The sequence below is a fragment of the Armigeres subalbatus genome, unplaced genomic scaffold (assembly GCF_024139115.2).
Source record: "Armigeres subalbatus isolate Guangzhou_Male unplaced genomic scaffold, GZ_Asu_2 Contig141, whole genome shotgun sequence".
Lineage (NCBI taxonomy): Eukaryota > Metazoa > Arthropoda > Insecta > Diptera > Culicidae > Armigeres > Armigeres subalbatus.
The window spans coordinates 536,584-561,255 of NW_026942188.1; the positions used below are offsets into that span (position 1 = coordinate 536,584).

At 42.6% G+C, this 24,672-nt stretch overlaps 1 protein-coding gene across 1 annotated transcript in view; it reads right to left on the reverse strand.

The window, feature by feature from the left end:
- The window catches only part of LOC134202784 (uncharacterized), a 63,234-nt gene extending 39,117 nt beyond the window's left edge, over positions 1-24,117 (reverse strand). The window contains exon 1 of the mRNA XM_062677777.1: positions 23,660-24,117. Coding sequence (XP_062533761.1) covers positions 23,660-23,986 — 327 coding nt within the window. The 5' untranslated portion in view covers positions 23,987-24,117. The remainder of the gene's footprint in view (positions 1-23,659) is intronic.
- Between the last annotated feature and the right edge of the window lie 555 nt (positions 24,118-24,672).

Sequence of the window (24,672 nt, forward strand, 5' to 3'; positions counted from 1 at the left end):
ACACCGTGATTATATTCAATTGTGATCAACTAGGGTTTGTTCCCCGTAGAATGACGAACAAAGAGTTACTCGCGGTGGCCAAATCCCTGGTAACGATCAAAGCTCCAGGGCCTGATGGAACTCCGAATAGCGCTCTCAAGGCAGCAATCATAGTGAACCCGAATATGTTCAGGCTAGCTATGCAGAGATGCCTTGATGAGTGTAGATTCCCCGAAAGATGGAAATGGCAGAAATTGGTGCTGTTACCGAAGGCAGGGAAGCCGCCAGGCGACCTGTCGGCGTATAGACCAATACTGCCGCTAACCGCAAGTCGAGCACATCTGTATATGGAGTCCCATATACAGATGTGCTCGACTTGCGGTTAGCAGCAGAATACGTCTTATAGACACGACGGGCAAGTTACTAGAGGAAATCATCCTCAACAGGCTGACCCCGTATGTAGAGGGTACCGACGGTCTGTCAAGCAATCAGGTTTTCGTAAGGGTAAGTCCACGTTGGACGTTGGAGATAGCGACCTAACAGAAAAGGCGAAGTATTCGGTACTGTGTTTTAGTGACACTTGATGTGAAGAACGCATTCAACAGCATAAGCTGGGATGCCAATGTGCTCTCATTACACCGGCTTGGCCTGCTGGTGGACCTGTACTGGATTTTGGAAAGCTATTTCCAGAACTGTGTACTACTTATACCAGAGAAGCGTCCCTATTACATAACATTGGAAGTCTACGGGGAGTCCATTCCCGAAGTAAAACTGACCGCAGCACACGCGATCAGCACGTTGGCAAATTGGATGAGCGCTAGAGGCCTGGAGGTCGCTCAACATAAGACGGAGGTGGTTATCGTCAACAAACGCAAATCGGTTCAAAATGCAGTGATTCATGTGGGTGAAGTCGCGATCGTATCAAAGCGGAGTTTGAAACTCCTTGGGGTCCTAATAGACCTTCGGCATCCATGTCGACTATGCGACATGAAGCCCCTCGACTGCTGTTGCGGCATTATCGAGGATAATGCCCAACAGCTACAAGGTGCCAGTATCTATTCTTAGGTACGATAGCCCGTCCTGGGCGGGAGCTCTGGTGGTAACCTGCGGAAGCTTTTTTTGCTAGGAGTAATCCTAATGCACTGACCAGCACACGCGTAGTAGTTGCCAAGCTACCACATGTCAGTGTACTGGAGTGAGGGACTCTCACCCACTAAAACCTCCTTGGACACCAACCAAAATTTCCCCCAGGGACAGCACTTCTGAAGGATAGGCTGTACTTAATGTACTCATTCACACAAGCACTCACACCATTTGAGACTTACTTGGATGCTCACTTCAACACTCTACTGCCATGCCTCGAGGAGTCAATAGCGGTATCTGCCTGAGCCAACAGATACTACGCTAAAACACTCCTACCTCAGCATGTAGTCTATGCACAAACATCAGCTATGCCTCGGGATGACGATAGCGGTTACCCGCTACGACACACCTTTCTCAGCACAGGCCGGAGAGCCCCTGCCGAAGAAGACCACATGCTACCCTACCGAAGTAGGAACACTCCCCATGCACCACTTGTGGGTGTGTTTTTTTTTCTTCCTAAGCAATGGAGGGGGAATCTGCTCAACAGACATCCTGGGTTGTCCAGGAAGTGCGGGGTTAGGGGCCACCTCCAATGAGGGAGGCAGGACTGCATCCCCGACCCGCTAAACCGTTTCCATTGCCGCCAAGCCCATCGTCCCTTCGGTACAACCAGAAAGTAATGCTTCAAAGGGGGGCCAGTGCATAACGCACCCTCGAGGTTAGCTGCGTGTCCTTGCAGCATCGAACATCGTGACTCGCTTTCAGTCTTCCCACGAACATGTGTGATGTTCAACTCACGTACTTTTTCTAGAACTTGTGTTGAACACCGAACGCAAAAAATCGAAGTTCTCATGTACAGCACACTGTAAACCTGGCATTACCCATTAAAGAGTAAAAAACCCTCATTATTTACCAGCATATGGAGCTGTCAATATAATAAGTATTTTATTTTTTTTGATAATGAGTGTTTTGTGCGCATTTACATGTTTCGAAAGACTACTCTTTAATGGGTGAAAAGTCCCTTTGGTCTATTATTTGTAATAATCAAAGATGTTGGTGGAGTTGAAGTAAAGTAAGTATCTTTTGAAATAAAATAAAAAATATATAATAACTCTTGTTTTTTTAGCGAACAACTGCCTAAAAGCTACGCCATCCTGGACACGACATTTTAGGAAGTCGCCGGTTCCACCAACGTTCAAAATCTTCGGTTCGGCTCGGCGCTACTTCTGCCAGCACTTCAGAGTGAACCGAGTTTCGGAGACAGGAGCTCGTCCTTACATTTGGAAGCGGCTTGATCGGAACAATGCGTGATAGGATTTCCGATCGGAGTAAGGCACCGTCTCTATCCTTAATTGATGACCTATCACTCGAATCGCTTGCTTCCGGAACACAAGCAACAAGTGCCGAACAATTTGGACTGTGGCGGAAACAGTGCGGCCCCATATCTTCGCTGCATTTTCCCATCTTGGAACACGAGAACGGGCAGAGTACATCCTGAATGACCTGTTTCTGGCCGGCGCTTCCAACAATGGCGTTTAATTGCTCCCGAGTCATTTGGACCGAAAGGATTGACAGATCGGTTGGCAGTTGAACCCGTAACAGTGGTATGCCGCATCAACAGCTGCTGCCTTCAAATAGACGAAACTAAAAAAGTAAGGAGCCAGACGAATTTTTTGTTTTAATTTCAGCAATTATGCATCAACGAATATCAAATAAACAAATGTAAAAACTTTACTTTGCTTTGAATAAATATGATCAAATAAAGATTAATGCTCGAATTAACGTTCTTTTGCTTTTGAGAATAGCATAATACAATAACAATATAAATTATAAGAATAATAAAGAGTAAAATTCACCCCTTATTGGAAAAAAAAGTTTTTCGAATAATGGGTAAAAATTACGCCTGAAACTGACATATAGGTCGTTTACTCATTAATGAGTAAACGGTGTTTACTCTTTTAATGAGTTGAACTATTTAACTTCATAATGGGCACTTTTTTACCCATTAAAGAGTACTTTAATTGGCACAGTGCATTGTACGCAGTACCTGTGAAAGCGAACTTGTACATAAGTACAAAACTGATGTATAAACTTGCGTTCAGATCTGCCTGGCAGAAAAAGGAGCAAAGGAAAAGAGCAAAATTAGTCGGGAACGTTACACGCTGATTTGGTGGTACACAGTGGATCTTAAAAAAACAATTCAAATTGACAACATATGTTTACATTTTTTCTAAAATTTTATTATAGGGTTTGTCACAGTTTGTCGTATGCATTGACTAAAAATCATACGGAATATTTGGAATAACAAAGGATGTTAAGAAGTTTGACTGCAGCTAACAAATCACTGCACAACTTTATTTGGGAGTGCATGTTTCGGAGAAAAAGAATAGAAACGCACAATTATAAACTCTACTGATAGCATAGACCAGCGAGATCAAATTCTATATAGCATTTTATGGAGCAGATCTAGTCAACCGTTTTGCTCGTGTTTATCTTTTTTTGACATTCAACGGGTGCCGGTTTGTTTTGCTGTTTCTAGTTGACCATTCCAATGAGTCGTATTTTCAATTCTTCCTTTCGCTTACTAGGGTTTTAAAACCAAATTTTGCACACGAATTTCAATACAAGTCGCTAGATCGTTTAAACCATTGCATTCTGATCATAAAATCCTAAAACAAACATAAATGAAAAGTATAACATTACGATCCTTATTTTATGTTCGGATCTAACGGAATGTTCATGCAAAATCATACCAAAACAAAAACATTAAACGTAAATAATCGGGCGGCTGCGAAACGTTTCATAAAATACCTAAAGTTAGACACAATTGGTTTTTGATAAGTGAACTGTATTGAACAGAGTTGATGAATTCACTTTGCTTTGTTCAGAATCGGCAAATAAAGCAGGCAAGTTACTTAGCTTGACTTCGAATTGAATGGTCAAACAAATTGGTTCAACTCATATGTACGAAAGAAAAGTTGAAATTTTTTGGCAAATCATTTTAATTGACCTGAAATGATCAATTCACTTGGTTTGTTTAAACGTAGCATTATCCAATTTAAAATTGCAAGAATGTTAAACTCCATAAAAATATTTGATACCAAAACTTAAACTATGTACGCCCATCTATGTCATTTGTTTGTCTATACATAATTCGCGACTACGAAGGTAAATTCTTCACGCACAGTCTGACAGTTCCTTATGGGATTTTACTGTGGAGGGACAAGAAGGGGTGATTGGCGGCCATGTTTCACGCACAGTCTGACAGATAGCAATGAGATTTTGCCATAAGAGTGAGTAGAGGCATTACTTTCGTATTCGCGAATTGGAGCGAAGTTAACTGATTTCGGACCGATGAATACAAAAGTTAGAGCTCTAAACCAATGTCTTTTATAAATCGGGTATGTCATGATTCATTTTTTCTTTATTTTAAGTAAACATGTTAATTTAAATTCAATGTTGAATACACAAAATCAATTATTAATGGAAATTAATGGTGAGAAATTGCTAAATAAAAACTCGCACGCGAGTCACTTCTTCTGTCTATACCTGTTAATGGCGTCAGTGAGGAGATCTCGATTGCATCGAATTATCATCAAATCGTCTAGTCTCGATGACGACATGTTCAATCGATGCTGCTCCAGCAATAGTTTCACAGTAGAAAAACAACGCTTCACTGTTACCTGAGTGACCGGTGCAGACAGAGCCACCATAGCGAGTTCGTATAACTCAGGTTCCTCGAAACGTCTGACTTCCCAATATTTCAGAATATCACTTGAAGCTGGTAGTCTGGTTTTCTGGTTGGCAATTCATTTGGCCAACCAAAAACCAGACTCGAACCAGACTTCACTTTGAGATCAGTTTGTGATGCGTTGTCAGAGGTTGATGCTGTGCTACACTCCTGCTCTAACATAACCTCAAAATCGTCGAATGTGTCGTTATCTGATGGGGTCTGCTGTTGAGCCTCTGTTGACAATTTCTTCACTACTTTAAGAAGGTTGGCTACTTTGAGAACATGTTCCTGTAAGTTTAATTTATGTGTAATACAAATAAAAAATAAAATCAAATCAAATTTAAGACAAACAGACGAAACAGCTAGCATGTCTAACAGAAAATAGTTAATAAAATAGTTACTCGGCAACCATCTAGCAATCATCTTGAAATAGCGTTGGGGTATTGTAAATAGAAGGGACTCATCTAATATGAAACACAAACGAGAATAGCAAAAAAGATCGCATCTGGTTGTGGAATTAGTAAACAATGAAATTCAAAATAACTGTTAAATTCATTATCAATGCAAAATTCAATAGTGTTAAGCCTGTTTGTTTGTGGTGAATAATTTTACTATACTTAGGAGTTATTTAAGTACTTACAATGGCTTCTATCTTATCTTCCTTGGAAAAGAATGGTGAATCCAGAAAGCACCATCTTGGATCGAACAACATAGCTGCTCCAAAGCGTTGTTATCGACAAGCTTCTTTATACGGTTGTCGATTGCATCATTGAGACCTCGTACGAAAGGATTTTCGCAGGGAAGCTTTTTATGCTAAACTGGCATTGTTTTATTATCTTTAATAGATCGCCCATGATAATATTTTAGCTCTGCAGTGCTGCAACAGCAGAATACACACACTCAAACCATTTTTGTAATCTTTCATTCGTGCCCATGTAACGTCTGAAAGCCTAAGAGCAGAGCACTTACTACCGATCTCTTTGACTATTAGCTCGTATTTCTCAATGCTCTCCACCATATCCCATGTAGAAGACCATCTTGTTTCTACGTCAAGCTTTGGAAGCGGTATTCTGGCAATTGTGAACAATGCACGATATTCCACGCGTTTTGACGTTTTCACCATTTTTCTGATCTCTTTCAGCCACTCGTCGTTTACTGTTGCTAGAGCATCCTTTACAATAAGGTTAAAAGTGTGTGCTCCACACTTAATCGACTCAATGCAACCTTCGCTACTTGAAATAATATCATCCACCTTGGTAATGAGATTATCAATATCGTTATCATCTTCCATCAGTTTTCTTCCATATTCTTCATCAATTTCGTAGTCCACTTCTCCATTAATAAGGTCTGCATCTAGTAATTTGTCTTCAGAAATACTTCCCAGAGAATTCAACAGTGACAACTCTTGCTGGTCTCGAAGGATTTCTGTGCATTTGACCATATTTTTTCCATTGTCGGTAGTTGCGGCATAAACGTTTTTGATATCCAGCTTAAAACGATCCAGAACATCGTTAATTCGCTGTTTCAAGTTTTCCCCTGTCTGTCGCTCAGTCATGTCTTCAATCGACAAAATCCTCGACATAAGTTTTCCACGCTGGATAAATTGTGCTGTAATACCTAGTATTTTCCTGTTAAGCCGACAAGCCTCATCAAACTTAAGACAGAACAACGTTCCCTTCATTTCTTCGGAAATTATCTCTCGGACATGCTCCGCCACGTGCTGAATCATCAGAACAATAGCATCAGCATGGTTGGGCATTCCTAAAGCTTTTGCCAGGATCCCTGCTGTCTTTTTAAAGCCGGAGCTGTCGAAAACGTTAAACGCTACTCCTTGAATTGTGGCAAGTTCAACCAATCCAGATAGAAACTCCGCTTCATCCACTTCGAGCGAAATTGTTTTCATTTTCTTCGCTTTAGGAGAATCATCTCTGTCCTGTGCCGTGGAAGGTTTGTATTTATCAATACCAACCGTTTTAGACACATCCGTATGATAAATTGCAATGTGCCGTTTCAAACTGTTCGAGGCACCTTTCAGACGACTATTGCACTTATCAATTGTACATTTGTAAAGCCCTTCATCTTCATCATGCAAGAAAAAAGTATTCTTGACGTCAATCTTATTTTTCGACATTATGATGCAAAACCTAACAGTAGAATGAATATATTAACACTAATACAATTGTTTTTGTTACTTGTTTTTAAGAACAGTTTAATCTAAATGAAAAATATATTGTTGAGGGATTTCAAGAAATATTTTTTATGAATCAGGTAGTTACAGATACACGCACACATACATACACAAATACACCGACACAATTTTATACTCCCACACTTACACAGGCCAACAAGCATTTCATTCTGAAAAATGAAAGTGATATCGGTTCAAGCCTCTGTATTGCGAATATGTGTCAACAGTAAGGCTTGTTCGCGACAAAATCTGGACACCCCAAAACACGTATAACTTTTGAAATACCTCATCAACGAGTGAAATATTTCGTAGAGTAATGAACGTATGTCCGTACTATCATAAAATGTTTTATTTATTAGTATTACAAGTACGTAATGGATCATGTTGTCGAAAAGAGAGCAGGTTGGAAAATCAATTGTGTGCAGCCGCCATTAAGGTCTTGGGCTTTCGATTCGAAATCTTGCTAAAAAGCTGTTGTTTTCATGTAAACGCTGTTCATAGAGTCTTGAAATAGTTTGATGCTTTTTTGACATCAATGAGGATGCCAAGGAGTTGAAGAAGAACAGTTTTAGGGAACCAGCAGTAGGATGGGAAGGTGAAACAAATACTTCAGAGGAGAACAAATCCTTCGACACGAACTGTTTCTTGGGAAATTAAAATGTCACCAATTTTAGTGCATATATCAAAGCATAGACAGAGAATGAAGTCATTTGAAGTAAAAACTGTGCCGAATAAACTGACTTCATCGATTTTTATTAATTCTCGATGTTGTGTCCAGATTTTGTCGCGAACAAGCCTTAGTACAAAACCGAGAGCAGCACGAATAACAGTACGAATGAATGGATGCAGCATAAAGTCACAATCGTTGCACGTATCATATCTCGCGTGATTTTGAAAACGTTAGTCCAAAAGATAGGCTCTCCTTGTTTATTTTCTCTTTCGATTATTACGAAGCCATACTAACATTTACATCGGATTTTTAACAGAGATCTGAAGAAAATTGCTTTGTCTAGCGTGTTGAGGGGGAAATATTGCAATAAATGCAAAACTAGCTTAGATATTAGTGAAATAGAGCGTAATGAAAGAGAGTCTCTCATTTGGACTTACGACGTTTTCAAAAATCACGCGAGATATGGCGGCTGCGCTTTCAACATACAGGTATACCTCGATTATATGGACTTTTTCGATGCAATATAATCGAATTTTCCATATAATCGAAGCAAATTTTTTTCTCAAAATTTGTGTTACACGATTAAATAAGTCTTAAAAGGTGAAAGAAAACATCCATATATTGTCTTACAGTCTAATCCGCATGTTTGGGCTCATTTTATGATAACTCAGTAGATTATGATTTTCTATAAGAACGTAACCTTTTTTCCAGCCACTTGTTTCTAAGATTACACTAGTAATGAAGACTTCGCCCAGCTGAATGTGAGCACATTAATATACTCATTCACGAATTCTAACTACAGTGCCTTCCTGTTTCAGCAACAAAGCAAACACTGAGTGGTCGAGTAAGGTATATGTTAGATTCAAAAACTGGCTTTATATAGAAGGACTGACACTTGTCCTCTTTTGATTTGATCGCAGCAAATTGAAACCGATGTAAAGTTTTGTCATATAGTCTCCTTGGCCGAATTGGACTATGGGCTCAGAAGATATGGCCAAAATGCATTTGTTTATGCAAAAATCGCGTAGAAACAGTCTCACTTTTCTGACACTTATCTTTAAAAGATCTCCTTGCAACAAGTTGCGTTTGATTGATATTCTTAAAAAGAATTTAAATCATTGTAAATAAGGGGCTCTATCCACGTATCAGTGTCAATTTTTACAAGAACCAATTGACATTTCTCGTCAAAAAATGTATCTCGTTTTATTGTCTCAGTCAATTCTTTGACTTATTTAAGTTCAAATTTTCCACAGAATTCATACTTTAGAATAAAAAAAATCGGAAAAGTGCCGCACGTTTGAAGAATTGGAATTAGCCTTATTTTAATTCAAAATCGGGTGAATGTTAGGCCAAGCTTGGAAACCAGCACTATTCGTCCAAAAGTATGGCGTCAAAAGTATGGGTTCTTTGGGAAAGTTGTCCTCGAAAAATTGAAGAATCGATTGAGCGGATAAAAATTGTTGACGGGAAAGGTCAATTGCACAGTGCACCTACACCTGCTAAGCGGAATATTAAAGGATAAATTGTTATGGCTATTTTGGACTATGTTCGTATATTAAAGCAGGGCTGTATTTTGCAACGGGTTTTAAAATTCAAAACGACGCATAGTGGCGGGCCCTCATAAAAATCACGGACAAAACTTGAGATTGCATTCAAAATTTCACCACCGTGCTGTTGTATTTTGTACAACACTAACGAAAAACACATCGCTCACATTACACAGCATGAACGAGTTTGCATGAGCGTTTCAGGATCACGCTTTGCTGAACGGTTTAGCAGCAATTGATTTAAGAACTGCTAACAAGAACATTCTAAAGATATTCAATTTCTTTTCCTACCGTTGAGCGTCAGTATAATCCTTAAGCCTTGTGCTGAACAAATGTGAATATCAGGATATTCGACAACATTTATTTAAACATAAAGACTGCTCGAAGAGTTTACAGTTTTTTACATTCAAATAATTATCAAGTTCGTACAGAAGAAATAATGCCAGGTTTGAAAACCATTTGGAACTTTATGTATCACATATTGAAATAAACTCTTCCAGTTTCGTGGATATACCTAAAAAATCAGTATCAGTGGGTCCGGTTTGCTAAATGTTAATGCATCATCCGTCCTTCTATACTTCATTCCATGCACCAAAAGCAGAAAAAGGTTGGAAGCAAAGATCTAACAGCTAAATATGACAATCTCATCTTATCACTTGCTCCGCATACTGTCAGTCTTTTCAATTCACTTCACGTTTTCGTATGGCAGAGATCACCAAAAATACGCATTATTTTTCACCACCTTTTTGTAAGGACGTGGCCGTGGCTGTTGCAGATTAAAGAATTGTATATTTATCATTATATACAAATTTTCCAACGCGAAAATGGTAAATCAATCAAGTCATATGACTCAGAGTGCATCTCCATATATAACATCACAACATGCCTTACGGGCCTTTATTTGCCCCAATGTACCATAAAATATATAGAATCAATTGAAAATATGACTTACAATATTCAACATCTTTTTAACACCCCAAAACAAAACAAAAATTTATCGAAAAAAATGTCCATATAATCGAGGTAAAAGTCCATATAATCGAAGTCCATATAATCGAGGGTCCATATAATCGAGGTAAACCTACGGAAACGGTTCGGCACTTCATCTCATAGGTCCCATTACCATCCCATCGAAAACAGAGCAATGAAAATGAATTTGATTTGTTTTTATTTTATTTTGTGATTTTTTTCAGCAGTGAGCACGCTTGTTAGCAAAAATAAGCGACAAGATTGGTGCTGCATTTTTCTGTTTTGCGATGAGATGAATATATGTTCAATGAAATGTAAATGGAACAGTTCCCTTAATTCCGCTAAACAATTTCTGCAGCTTAACATTATGAAGAAATCAGTCGAAGTTACGAAAACATTACGACCATGATTTTGCAAATCATTTATTTAGGTACTATATGTTTCACTTACCGGTGAAAACCAATTTCTCAATAATCACTAAAACCTCAAAAATCACTAAAAAGGTGCAAAACAACGAAATCCTTTCTCTTAATTATAATATTTAACAAAGTCACATCAACAGCACGTCAGTGAAGAACAGCGGACAAAAACGAATACGCCAGAAACATACTTGTGTACTGTACATAAGTACAAAATGCTACTCGAACGTCTGCTCGGGTACAAGTATACATTCGTGCGTATCTGTATAAACACGAAGTGCGGGTACAAACAGAGTGTATGTACAGCTGTACTCAGCGTGTTTGCTGTTCATTTGGGAAGACTGCTCGCTTTTTAGAAGAACACCATGGTATCGTGCCAGCGCATTGCTGGCTTTCCAGGTGGCCTTACCACGCCCTATGTCCTCGGAAGGTGGGCAGGGTCGACTTCGCGCCTGCTTCCCTCTGCACGACTGGTATCAAGAATGATGATGCCGCGTGCACCCCAAATTGACCTCTCTGCGATAGGGCCTATTCGCCAGCACACAGAGGGACTTGCCGACGCGGTGCCTACGCCTGCCAATAAGCTCGGAACTCGCCCGGTTGACCGACGCCGCGAAAGCGACGATACCATGTTGTTCTTCACGCGGCCACTTGTTCGATTAAAGGATCGAGCACACCAAACACTCGGGCGAGGCCGAGCAAGCCAGCTGCGTTACCTGCACTGTGATTTTGCAGCACGCTTAAACGCCGGGCATATCGAACCCCCCATGGGGTGCTTGCTGTTCACAGCTTTGCTGGAACAAATCAAACAATTGGGAGGGTTCGTGCAGCATTGTGCCTTATGTCCCTCCAATCCGCAGCGTCGGCAGAGATTGCTTCTGTCAGGGCCTTTGCAGTCCCATTGCTTGTGCCCCAGTTCCAGGCACTTGAAGCAAACTTCGGGTTGCTCGTATATGCCCACAGGGTATACCGACCATCCCACCTTGACGCTCCCTAGCTTGACTACCTTGGAGGCGTCCGCTGCAGATAGCCAAACCAATGCTACCTGCGTCCCTGCCGGACCTTTCCGTAGCCGAACGGCTGCGGTAGGCGTCTTCCTTCACACTGTCGCCGCAGTGCCGTGACGAGCTCTTCGACTTCGGTGATCTCGTTCAGGTCTTTAACCCTTAGATTCATCCCCGTAGTGAGTGCCCTCACCTTGACCGTCTCGCCTAGGACTTCCTCCGCCAACTTCTTGTAGGCGGCGCCCTTTTGCGAGACGCCCCGCTTCAGTTCGAGGGTCATCGCGCCCATCCGAGTACGTCTTAGTCGTCATACGACGGCGCCGAGTTCACCTAGCTTGACGTCACTCCTCATCGCCTTCAAGACGTCCGAGTACTTAGCCTCGTCTGTCGTGATGACTAGGGCATAGCCCCTGGTGCGATTGGCGCCTACCCTAGACTTCTTGCTACCCTCATTCGCCTGGGCTTTCTTTTCGGTCCTTGACGTCTTCGGTTTCCTCTTGTTCTTGACCAGGGTCCAGGAGGCGTCATCCCCCTCTATTTCCCTGGTCTGGTACGGCTGAGAACTTTCAGCCTGCCGTAACCCCTTACCACCGTCTTTCCTGAGTGGACGGACCTTTCCAGGTCCTTCCTCCCCGGTTTTGGAGGTACCTGGCCGGGGTTCAGCTTCCCAGCCCCACTACCCTTGTTCGGGGTAGTAACCCTCCGCGTTTTGGAGCGGCCCCCAGGGAGCTCATCCCCTGGAGACTATCTCCCCCGTTTTTGTGTCTGCTCCGTTGGAGCAGTCACCCCCGACGTACCCGCAAATACTTGAGCCTCAGTCTGGGTAGACTTTGGCACCACCGTCTTCGCTGGCATGCCCTCGGTCCGCGAATCCTTGGGCCTCAGTCTGGGTAGACCTCGATTCTACCGATTTCACGGGTTTACACTTGGCCGTCCCGACCGCCCTCTCCAGCTTGGCGTCCAGCATCGACTTCCGAAGTTTCTTGCTGATATTATGCTTCGATGACGCAAAGTCAATGATGGCGTTAAGCTGTTCCGTCGCCACCTCGAAGGCCGAAAGCCCATCGCGTTTGCGGTTCATCGCCTCCACAAGCCATGGGCCGTCAATAACCTCTACCGGCGTTTTTTTAGCCGAGAAGGTTAAGTGACCACGCTGGCGCTGCGCACTGAGCTGCCGACTATTGCCTCTGGCCTCCTAGGCGGAGACCTGAACAACCCACCTCTTGCGAAGGGGTTGTCGCCTACACTACTACCACTAGTTGAAGAATTGACTTGGTTTTCCATTTTGGTCCCACGAGTTGCTCGGGAAAAGAGGTCCACCACGCCAGAGCCCAGCATGACGCGGTAAGGGACAATTACTGTGGAGGGTGCCCAGGTACCCCACAGGCTCCGTTAAAGGCCTAGCTTATTATTTCACCTCCCTGGCCATGCATCCCCTCGGCACGGGTCGCTTGACGCCTTGGGATTAGGGGTTAGGGACGATGGTCCCGGTCTAACTCGCAGTGGCCATGGGGAGGGGTCGTCAAGCCCTTGGACAAAGTCCCTGCTGCCCCACTTATGGGTGTGTGGATTCAACCCATTACCACCCTGCCGCTGAAGCAGCTTCCCCTAAATGTCACTCGCCCCATGTGAGTCTTACCCTAACACTGCACTGGCGTGCCTCGAGGTATCAATAGCCATTAGTAGGAACCAATCAACGATACTGCGCTACAACACTCCTTTGGCATGCGCAGTCCACTCTCAAACCATCATTTGTGTTCAGCCATTGGGGGATGTGGTCATGCTTTCAAGATTTTACATAGCTGACAATTTCGGTGAACCTTGTTGAAAACAGAATGGATTCTGGGAATATGGTATTTCTGACTAATTTTATTCATTGGCGTTTCATGGTTAATATGTCGGAACCTTTTGATTATATTCGGCAACCAGTATTTGTTTTCGGTAGTAGGATTGGATTCCTCACTGACTCTGCAGCATATTGGCATGCATCGATTCGGCTTCGCATCCGTAAACCTCCAAGTTCGTTGATCAGTGGACTCAATTTGAAGAGTGGGTTGGATTTTGACAATACACCCTTCCACTTTCGATGTGGTAACTCGGAATCGCTATGAGAGAGTAGCGTCATTTTTTCAGGAAATGTTTGGCGTCGAACTTGATTGTAGATGACTTGCTCTGCACGCTGCAACTCCTCCTGAGTCAGTGGACTAGTGATCGGAGTTTTCCTTGCGATTTTACTCCTGATGATGCCATCAAAGCGAAATGCGTATGCTACGGATCTTAGCTGGTGACTCCATTCAGAGAAGTTTTCTATTCTCACCAGCGGTTCTTGGTGTGGTGCAGAACATTTGCACGAAGTTCTTCAGATGTCGTACCAGGTGCTTCGAACTGTGGCCAATAAGACTTCTTCAGGTGTAGAAACTCTAGGCTTCGAAACCAACGACCTTCCGGTGATAAATCAGGTAACTTTTGCCATTTGGTACCTTCATCCGCCACGTTCAACTTGGTTGGAATCCAATTCCACTCGCTTACCTCGGTAGTCTCTAGAATCTCGCCAAATCTAACTGCAACGAATGAGCTGCAGCGTCGATTATCATTTCTAATCCAGCAAACTGTGCCTTTCGAGTCTGACAAGAAAAAACGCTCTCTAATTTTTATCTGATTTGACTCGCAGATCTTCTTCGCCAGACGAGATCCGATGACGGCAGCTTGCAATTCAAGGCGCGGTATGGACAAATACTTCAACGGCGCCACACGTGTCTTCGCATCTATTGGTGCACACTCAATCACATTGTTTTCTTGAAACCGTAGATTGGCTACTATTGCATATCCATTTTTGCTTGCGTCCAGAAATACGTAAAAAAATGTTTCTCCGAGTGTAGTCTTCACCCGAGAGCAGCGTTGCACCTGAATTTGCTCGATTATGGGTTATTCATGCCAGCCTACACCGGATCGCCACACTTCTTGCAAAAGAATTTTCATCAAGCAACCCAAGAGGATTGGTATCTTCGGTCCGGAAATTAATTCTTCATATAGTCGAGCTGAAAGCTTGAACGTGAACATGTCTGTCCCAGTGTTCCACCATATTTCCAGAATTTTCTCTGCAGCGATCTCCGAACCCAGTTTTAAACTCCTTTCGGTGGTCCAAGTTTCGTCCACGGAATTAGCTACCGGGAAAAATAGGCAGATACCAGTGTCTTGGATGCTTCACTGCCGCTTCAGCAGGAGCTATTTTTTCAGATAGGTACCCTTCCTGCAAATATTCCTGTATCCTGACTCGTAACGTGTCCGCCAGCTGTGATTCACGATCCATTCTCTTCTCTAAACAAACCAATCGCTTCATAGCCATGCCTCTACTGTTCGGTAACGTTGGATTGTCGAACCGCCACAGTAGTCCGCTCTGCAGGTTAGTTTTCGATCGAAGAAGCTTCTCTGCGCGCTCATCATCTTTTGACAACAACGGTTTCTATGGCTTGTAGATTCCTAAACATTCAATCGAATAATATTCTTTCAACGCTGCGTTCAGGCTGGTTTCTCCGTCGCTACTACACGAACATATTTGAAGACCATGGAATGCATTGAAGGCTCCCTTCGTGATTCTTGGTATTGCTGCACAAGGACCGTAGACGATCCAGCCGAGGCGTGCCTTGGCTGCCGTTGGTTGGTCCGATTTTCCTTCCCTACTGTTTAATGCAAAACCTATGTGACCTCGGGGCAGCAGGGACTATGTCCAAGGGCTTGACGATCCCTCCCCAGGCCATATGCGAGTTGTGGCGCCTGCCTAGGATGTGGTGGGGTTTGACAGTGGGCCCTGTTAAACCTCTATAAAAAGCTGCATGTATCCGCAAGTAGGCCCCACCAAAGCGACCGTGTGCCGCTCAAAGCGCCCAAGCCCAAGTCCTGGTGTTAGGTGGGACGCTAAACAGCCCTGACACGACGGCCCTCCGGCGAGACAGGAGGTTTGCGCAGGCCCAATAAGCCGCCTAGAAAACCAATAATTACGAACAATATAAGAGATAATGCGAGTTCGTGGGGCAGTACCAGGCGGGTTTTATGGGCGAACGCTCCACCACGGACCAGGTGTTCGCCATTCGACAAGTACTGCAGAAATGCCGCGAATACAACGTGCCCACACATCATCTATTCATCGACTTCAAAGCCGCATATGATACAATCGATCGGGACCAGCTATGGCAGCTGATGCACGAAAACGGATTTCCGGATAAACTGATACGGTTGATCAAAGCGACGATGGATCGGGTGATGTGCGTAGTTCGAGTTTCAGGGGCATTCTCGAGTCCCTTCGAAAGCCGCAGAGGGTTACGGCAAGGTGATGGTCTTTCGTGTCTGCTATTCAACATCGCTTTGGAGGGGGTAATACGAAGAGCAGGGATTAACACGAGTGGTACAATTTTCAATAAGTCCGTCCAGCTATTTGGCTTCGCCGACGACATAGATATTATGGCACGTAACTTTGAGAAGATGGAGGAAGCCTACATCAGACTGAAGAGGGAAGCCAAGCGGATCGGACTAGTCATCAACACGTCGAAGACGAAGTACATGATAGGAAGAGGTTCAAGAGAAGACAATGTGAGCCACCCACCGCGAGTTGGCATCGGTGGTGACGAAATCGAGGTGCACAGATAGAAAAATCCACTAAAATTTATGCTGAACATCATGCACATACATGGAACGTCATTATTAGCGTACTTCCACACGAGAAGTAGCCTAAATGTATACAATATTTGACGTGAATAGTCGATATTGCATACAAGTTGTAAGTAATATTGTGCGGAAGAGGGCCATTTCAGCATAGAATAGCGTAAATTTCCGCATTTCAAGTTTTACGCGCTGTTTATTATTCATTATTATTTTCTGTGTGGTAGAAGAATTAGTGTACTTGGGCTCACTGGCGACTGCCGAAAATGATACCAGCAGAGAAATTCGGAGACGCATTGTGGCTGGAAATCTTACGTACCTTTGGAATCCGCAAGACGCTCCGATCGAATAGAGTTCGCCGCCGTACCAAAGTGACAATCTACAAAACGCTGATTAGACCGGTAGTCCTCTACGGACACGAGACCTGGACGATGCTCGTGGAGGACCAACGCGCACTCGAAGTTTTCGAAAGGAAAGTGCTGTGTACCATCTATGGTGGGGTGCAGATGGCGGACGGTACGTGGAGGAGGCGAATGAACCACGAGTTGCATCAGCTGTTGGGAGAACCATCCATCGTTCACACCGCGAAAATCGGAAGACTGCGGTGAGCCGGGCACGTAGCCAGAATGTCGGACAATAACCCGGTGAAAATAATTCTCGACAACGATCCGACGGGCACAAGAAGGCGAGGTGCGCAGCGGGCAAGGTGCATCGATCAGGTGGAAGATGACTTGCGGACCCTCCGTAGACTGCGTGGTTGGCGACGTGTAGCCATGGACCGAGCCGAATGGAGAAGACTCTTATATACCGCACAGGCCACTTCGGCCTTAGTCTGAATAAATAAATAATACTATGTGACAATCGTCGACTGCGATCAAGATCCTTGGAGAAACTTCTTCGTATTAGTTAATCGGCAGGTCTTTCAAGTAAGGGTACCGTGAAGAGAGTTGGGACATCGCGACTGTCTGTGGTGGAAGGGCCAAGCTCTGAACGGTGTGAGCCTTCGGCATCTCGTAGACTCTCGTTCCATGTTGCACACCTGCAATCTTCATTGTTATGATTGCCGACTTCTCCTCGTAACGGCACTGCTCTGCTGTCCAGTTCAAGAACAATGGACAAGCTGTTCCTTCGATGTTTAATTCATCCAACAGACTCTGTTCCATAAACGAAGAAGACCAGCCGTCATCCTCGGTCATACACAGTAACGGCAACGTATTTGAATAGGCCTTTGCTGTTTGTGGTGATGTGGGTGATACAGCATAGCAATGTTGTCTCGATGTTGACTTCCTCAGATGTCTCTGTCGAATGTGTGAGAACAGCAGCCGGCTTGTATCTTAATTGCATGCAACAATTGATTATGCATAAAGCTACATCCATTTCTGCCACATGGCATTCGAACTTGATAAGATCCGAAATGCTTGAGCGAGTACTTTCTGCATAGCTTGAACTCTATTGCGAGCTTCCGGTAGCGGGTAGAGCAGAACTACCAAAGCGGACAAAAGAAGCAATTAGACTGGAGGGCCAAAGCACCAACACAAATCAAATAACCACAAATCTCAATTTAATACATGTATTTAGGGTAATGCACCCATTTTCCTCTGTTACTTCCTACCTCCTAGTCATCTTATCTTCTTTCCCTTTCACTCCTCTTTCTCTATCTTCCTACTTTACAAAACACCTCAGTCTTCTTACTCACGGTTTCTTCTCCGTACTCACGGTACCGTCGGGGCGTCCCCCTACAGCGACGACACTTTCTGCGGTCGGTTACCTGCCGCCGCTCCACGCACGCCTCTCGTCGACATCCTTGCCTACAATAGACACTCGTTCGCTCCGCACGCCAATCCCTCTGCTGGGGACCCCTCTGGCCGTCCAGTGCGACCGGGTTACTGGATGGGGACCCTCCGAGGGAGTTTTGGCCGCGCTCGTCTTCGATGATGCTTTCTTCACCCGCTGCAACGAGTGACGAATCTTTGCCGATCCTCGATCGCGTTCAGTCGGTGGTGCCTCCCGGGCCGCCTCTGCCTGGCTCTTGTGGGACGATAGCGCTCGCTGTTAGCCCTGGGCTGTCGTTCACTCGCCGGCTTTCCGCCTCTTCTGTCCGGCGATGGGTTCCCGCGTTGTTCGGAGTGATCCGGATGGTAACAAAGGCCCTGTTGAGGCAACAGTAATGAAGGTCTGTCTTCCCACAGATTTTATTTAAAAAAAACTCACCCTTCGGGGCCGGTATTTGTCAGCGGTTCACTTTTTATTCGCCTGCCTGCGAACAGACGGCTGCCTTTTCCAGCAGTTTTTGTGTTTTTTCTTTTCTCTCTCCCAGCGGAAGCACAAACGTCAAAACGAAACGGTGTCGGCCTCTTATTTCGAATAGTGTTCCTCTCATTCGCTGCAGGGATGGGCTGCTCGGAGTGTATTTAAGGTGATTATAGAATGAAGCCAGAAATCGGCCATTTTGTAAACCACGTGCTTTTCCTATATTTTTTTCAGGAGCACGAGATGAAAGAACCGTAACGCGTATGGGGCTGAATTTATGGTAGATCGTTTGCTTCGTTATGCTGGACAATCATAATTTGAGTTTCGGCACTGTACGAAAACTATTACGCCAGATTTGGGGTTTTGGTAATGTATGTAGATAAGCGTGTGGTGAATTTGAAATTCACCACGGGCTTCATTCTATAATCACCTTAAAACGACGGTTGCTTCTGACGACTTACAAGAACGGGATAATGCTTCGAATATTTGACGCATTTGGTATGATGATGTAATGGATTTCTTTGGCGTGCGTGGTTCAATTTGTTTTGTCGCTCCTACTAGTTTGCTAATTTTCTAAGACGTAGTGGTTTATAATGGCTGAACAAAACCTAAACGTAACAACTCTTGAATCACTGACCAACGATCGCTAATAGACATTGAGTTGAACCGCTCACAGGCTTCGACCGATTTGCAATTTTGTGTACAAACAACACATTCTCGAACTGTAGGTCTTGCATCTGACTTAGGCACCATTCCCGATTCCGAATCTGCCGTGTCCCTATGTACGTTCATAAACTCGTTTCTCCGGCTTCATTGCTCACCCTTTCAGAATGCGTTGTTCGACGGTAATGTTACCTAGCTAGCTGCTTCTACTAACTTCCCCAGCCAGTCTCCAAAATCTGACAGCGTTACCTTCATCACTATACCCACACATTCTGGTCGAACTTTGGTAGCTTGTGTAGAACAAAGGCCACTCCTCTGGATTACCGGCGAATACAGAAAGATCACAAGCCACTGCCTGTCGAGCTGCAATCTGACTTCTGCTCAGGTCGTTGAAGACATTAAACGAGGCATGAGCAGTATCCGTTGCGTTTGGAATCGTTAATCCGAAGCCTGCGGACTGTGTATTTGGCTGAGATCTTACTCCACCTACTGCTCCCGTCTCATTCCTATTCCTGGATCGCTGTAGAAATGCAAGTCGTTCTTCGATATGCCTTCTTTCCATTGCTTGGTTCTCATCCAATAACTTCAGCTCCAAATGTAATTGATGATCCACACCTTCGGCGACTTGCTTGCTCTTCGACGACCAAATCACTGTAGAATGGGCCTTCGGAATGGCTCCAGCATACATTGCACTATGGTCCAGGAAACAGATTTACGCGGAAAGATGAATTTTACGCCAAAACTATATTTTTTAGAAAAACCCAGATTAATCCACCTAGCGTTGGTGGTGCCTTTCTCACATTTAGTTAAGACACCAACCTTATATGGGGTTTATATGGTCCGATGTACCATTTTTCTCATAACTTTTGAATGCAATGACCGTTCGTTATAAAATTCAATAGTGATCAACAAGGCTTTGTCCCCTGTTGAATGGAACTTGTTGCGAGAAAATCGGTTAAGGATTACTATACGAAAAGTTGTCTAATGTTTTTTATAGCTTTTGTGCACACACATACACACATACATACACACGGACAGACAGACATGTGCTCAGCTCGTCGAGCTGAGTCGATTGGTATATAATACTATGGGTCTCAGAGGCTTCTATAAAAAGTTCGTTTTCGGAGTGAAATGATGGCCTTTCGGTACAACTTAGTTGTACGAGAAAGGCAAAAACTGTTGTTCTACAAAATTGTTCGAAATAGTAAGGCCATCATTATGGTGCTACCAAAAAATAGGTTTTTTTTTTATTTCTCGGAATATTGACATGTTGCAGTTGCAGCGCAGCTTATTCCAATCAATTTTGCTAAAAAACTTTTAATGTAGCTCTCAAGCTGGCTGAATTAGGATAATTTTACCTAATTGGATTAGGGCGTACCTAAAAAACAATATTTTATCTGCTTTTTTTTTTTAGATTTCTCGAAAAAGTCGTCTTCAGGTGACTCAGCTCAAAAGCTAAAAAAAATGCAACTTTTGATGGGTAAATATGCTCACTAAAAAAAAAGTTCCGATCAAAAGTTATAATCTTTTTTCTGTCAAAATTATTTTTTTTCATAAGTTGATATCTCCGGTTAGGGCAAAACAAAAAAATATATTCACACGGCATCAGAAAGAGAAATTAATATTCTTTATTATGTCAAAAAATTGGGGATAGGTTATTTTTTATCTCAAGTTTCACCAATTTTACTTAAATCATGTTTTTTTTAAATAAATTGATATAACTCGACAAATGAAGAAGACGATATTCTTATAGAAAAACACGGTGAAGGTGACATCCGTGAAAAATAAAAAATGAAATGAGCAGATCATAAATATTGTTTTTTGAGGGACACCCTAATCCTGGTAAGTAAAATTACTCTAAACAAGTGAGCTTAAGAGCTACATAAAAAGTTTATATAACAAAGTTGATTGGAAAAAGCTGCGCTACAACTTTGTAGAACATTTTATGTCAATATTCCGCAAAATAAAAAATAAATTTTACATTTTTATAAAATAGCCCACCCTATTTTTCGGTAACTCTATAATAAGGGCCTAAGTATCCAGAACAACTTTGTAGAACAAAATTTGTTTCTGAAAAGTATGCTTCAGACCGCAAATGCATCGTAAATCTTGCAATCCGATGATAATTTCATTTTTCATTTCTTGAGAATGTCACCTTCTGATGACTTTTGGGGCTTTTCAAAACACGTGTTTTGCTATAAGAATCTGTATCTTCTTCCGTTGTCGAGTTATATCAATTTATTTGAAAAAACATGATTTTAGTAAAATTGGTAAAACTTGAGATAAAAAATAACATATCCCCAATTTTTTGACATAATAAAGAATATGAATTTCTCTTTCAAATGCCGTGTAAATATATTTTTTTGGTTTGCCCTAACCGGAGATATCAACTTATGAAAAAAATGTAATTTTGACAGAAAAACGATTATAACTTTTGATCGGAAAAAGATATTGAGCATATTTACCCATCAAAAGTTGCATTTTTTTGAGCTCTAAAAGTCACCTGAAGACGACTTTTTCGAGAAATCTAAAACAAAAAAAGTAGATCAAAAGTACTGTTTTTTGAGGTACACCCTAATCCAATTAGGTAAACTTGCTCTAAATCAGCCAACTTAAGAGCTACAGATAACAGAACACTGCCCTTTCTTCTTGCCTCCTTCTTTGCATTGAAAACTGCTCGTGCTACCATTCCAAGCGTTGACTCCAAAGAGCCTTCCTGTAATTTTCGTCCATCTTCTTCATCCGCTGTTCAAAGTGTGCTTGCTGCGCCATTATTTCCCTCTGCAACAACTGCACTTGCTTCCGAAGCTCTGCATCACCGGGTTGATCATTTGGGGCAGCATTATTGTCAGACTTTGGGAGCGATGACTTCAACGGATCCCGTGCCCTGAGACCTGCACATTTAACACACGACTCGCTCCGCGACACTTGCTTCTACACCCACGCAATTGAAATGAAACCACTGCTGTCATTGATCAGTGACCACACATCACCATCAAACTATTGTCCAACTGCTCACACATTGCACAATTTGACTCGAGATTGTGCTGAAATTCTTCCAGAAGCAAACAATTTTTGGCTTGTGGCGCCTTCAAATTTGAATGCTCCACATTTAAAGAGGCCTAAAATTACTCAAGCAACGCTTCCTAGATGAGTAAGAAGATTGAGAGTTTTGGAAGACGACTTTTCAATAATGCTTGTTATTTGGGGCTTCGTTAGACTACGTTCGATACGATTTTTCGGGAATTGGTGCTGACGAATTTTCTGCCAAAACATATTAAAAACTCCAAGAACATGAAGGCTCCGTGTTTCATCTTGATCTTGGAGCTTGCGCACTTTAGTGACCAGTTCTTCGATCACCGTGTGCTGGTTTTCAATCAGTTCCTTCGGCTTTTCATCTCATCCTCGTCCTAAAAGCTGCATAGGCCTTACAACTGAATATCTCCACATTACGTAATGCTTTCAACATGTTTCTTTTCTAGTCATTCGGACATTATCCAAGTGTCCAAAATTTATCGTGAACAGACTTAACATAAGGTAAGCTCGGAATCGATGCAGAAGTTCCATGAACCAAGTTTCAATATAGTTATGGAAGAACTCTTGAATCATCTTTTGTAGATATTTTATAACTTCCTGGGGGCAAGGTCGTTGAGCTTATCATTGGTACCGGTTTTTATGCATATAGCATATGTTTAAAAGAATTGACCGTAAAATATATCTTTCCGAATCTAAGCATTTTTGAATCAGCATACTTCTCACCGTTTGCATTGTCGTATACAGATATCGAATAGTATTATCGATTGAAGGTCCAGATTATTGATATCATTAGAAACATAATAATACAAGTGAAATACAGCTGAGTAATAATCCTTGAAGATGAGGATAGGCGGGCTGCTCATATAGGCTTTCCCTCTATTCCTAAGCCTGATTTTTTCGACACATTTTGACATCAAAATTGAACCAAGCATCCATCCATTTTGGTTGCATCTTTGTTGAAAAGCGTTTTCTCGGTTTGTTTTTATTGCACTATTCTCAGGTACAAGACAACAATCAAATCATGATTTTCAACATTACCAGCGTTTCTAGTTTGATAAGAAAATTATTTTGAGCTTTTAGTGGAATGTATTAATTTAAGACGAGTTCGTACAATTTCATTTAATTCCACCGCTTGATTGTACCTTTGGGAGATACGTATATCGATCTCAACAGTAAGGTCGTCTTCAGTGTCTCGTACTTAACTTGACAAAGACAATCTTATTGTTGAGGTCGAAATATGTATCTGTCAAAAAAAACAATCAAGTGGTGTAATTTAATGGAATTTTACAAACGTTTCTTATGACAAAGTGATCGTTCCAGTGTTTTACAATTATGCAATGCTAGACTTGATTCAGCCACATCTCTATAAAAATCTAATCCATAATCATACCCACAAAGAAAGTTAAGAGATAAATGCACATCATTGTACGACAAACATCTTTCTTCCACTTCATTAGCTTACCTCAGCATTGACATTATAATCCAATGGGTTGGAGCTTAGCTCCTCCTGGGCACTGTACACATACTCGTGCTTCTCGAGCACTCTCCGGAAGCTGGGGAAGTTATCGTCGTTCAGCTTTGCCGTTCCATTTCTCAGAAAAACCACCACCGCGGCCGCATTCGAGTACAAGTCCCGAAGAAACTTATCGTCGAGCGCCTCCAGTGCGGACACTTCGACGTCCTTCAAATCGCTTACTCCCCAGAACAGGAACGGGCCACTGTAGTGACCCAGCGCCGGTCCCAGAATCGATCCCAGCAAGATTACTGCACTCAAACCAAACCGGAACATTACGCTACCGCGACGTATCGCGACGAGAACGATATTTATAAATGGAAACACTTGGTTCTACTTGATTCGCAGCGAGACCGTGTAACCCAACAACCGCGACCGAGGGTGAAAATTTGTGCAAAATCGACAGAAACGGGTCGATATTTTGATCACGGCGTGTTGGCCCCGAGTGCGCATGTTCCTTTTGTGGAAAGAGTGGACCCAACTGCTGATGTCTCACTTCTACCAGCGGATTGTTTTCAAACCGGCACCACGTGAGGGGATTGTTTGCGAACAGCTGTTTAGTTTCTTGAAGGCGAAGGCGAGTGCGGACGATGAGGGATATTGAGACGTTGAAATTTCATCGAATTCAATCAGTTGTTCGCTGCGGTCAGTAACGAACTTTGATTGAGATCTACATAATAATCAAAAGATCTATATATATCCATGGATATTATTCATCGAGACCTGAATATAGCGGAAGTAAATGGAATAGTGAAATATTTTAAGTTAGTAACATTTTCGACGCTCAATATTCATTAACCATCGAGATCCGTTAAGGAAAGTTAGAAGAAAATTACATTTTCTCTTCCAATTCTTTAGTAGCAATAAATATAAATGCTATCAATTATTTCTCTACAAGAATGCATCAGAATACATACCCAGGTAACCAATAAGCATTAAAGTAAGCACTATAGTAGCATTAT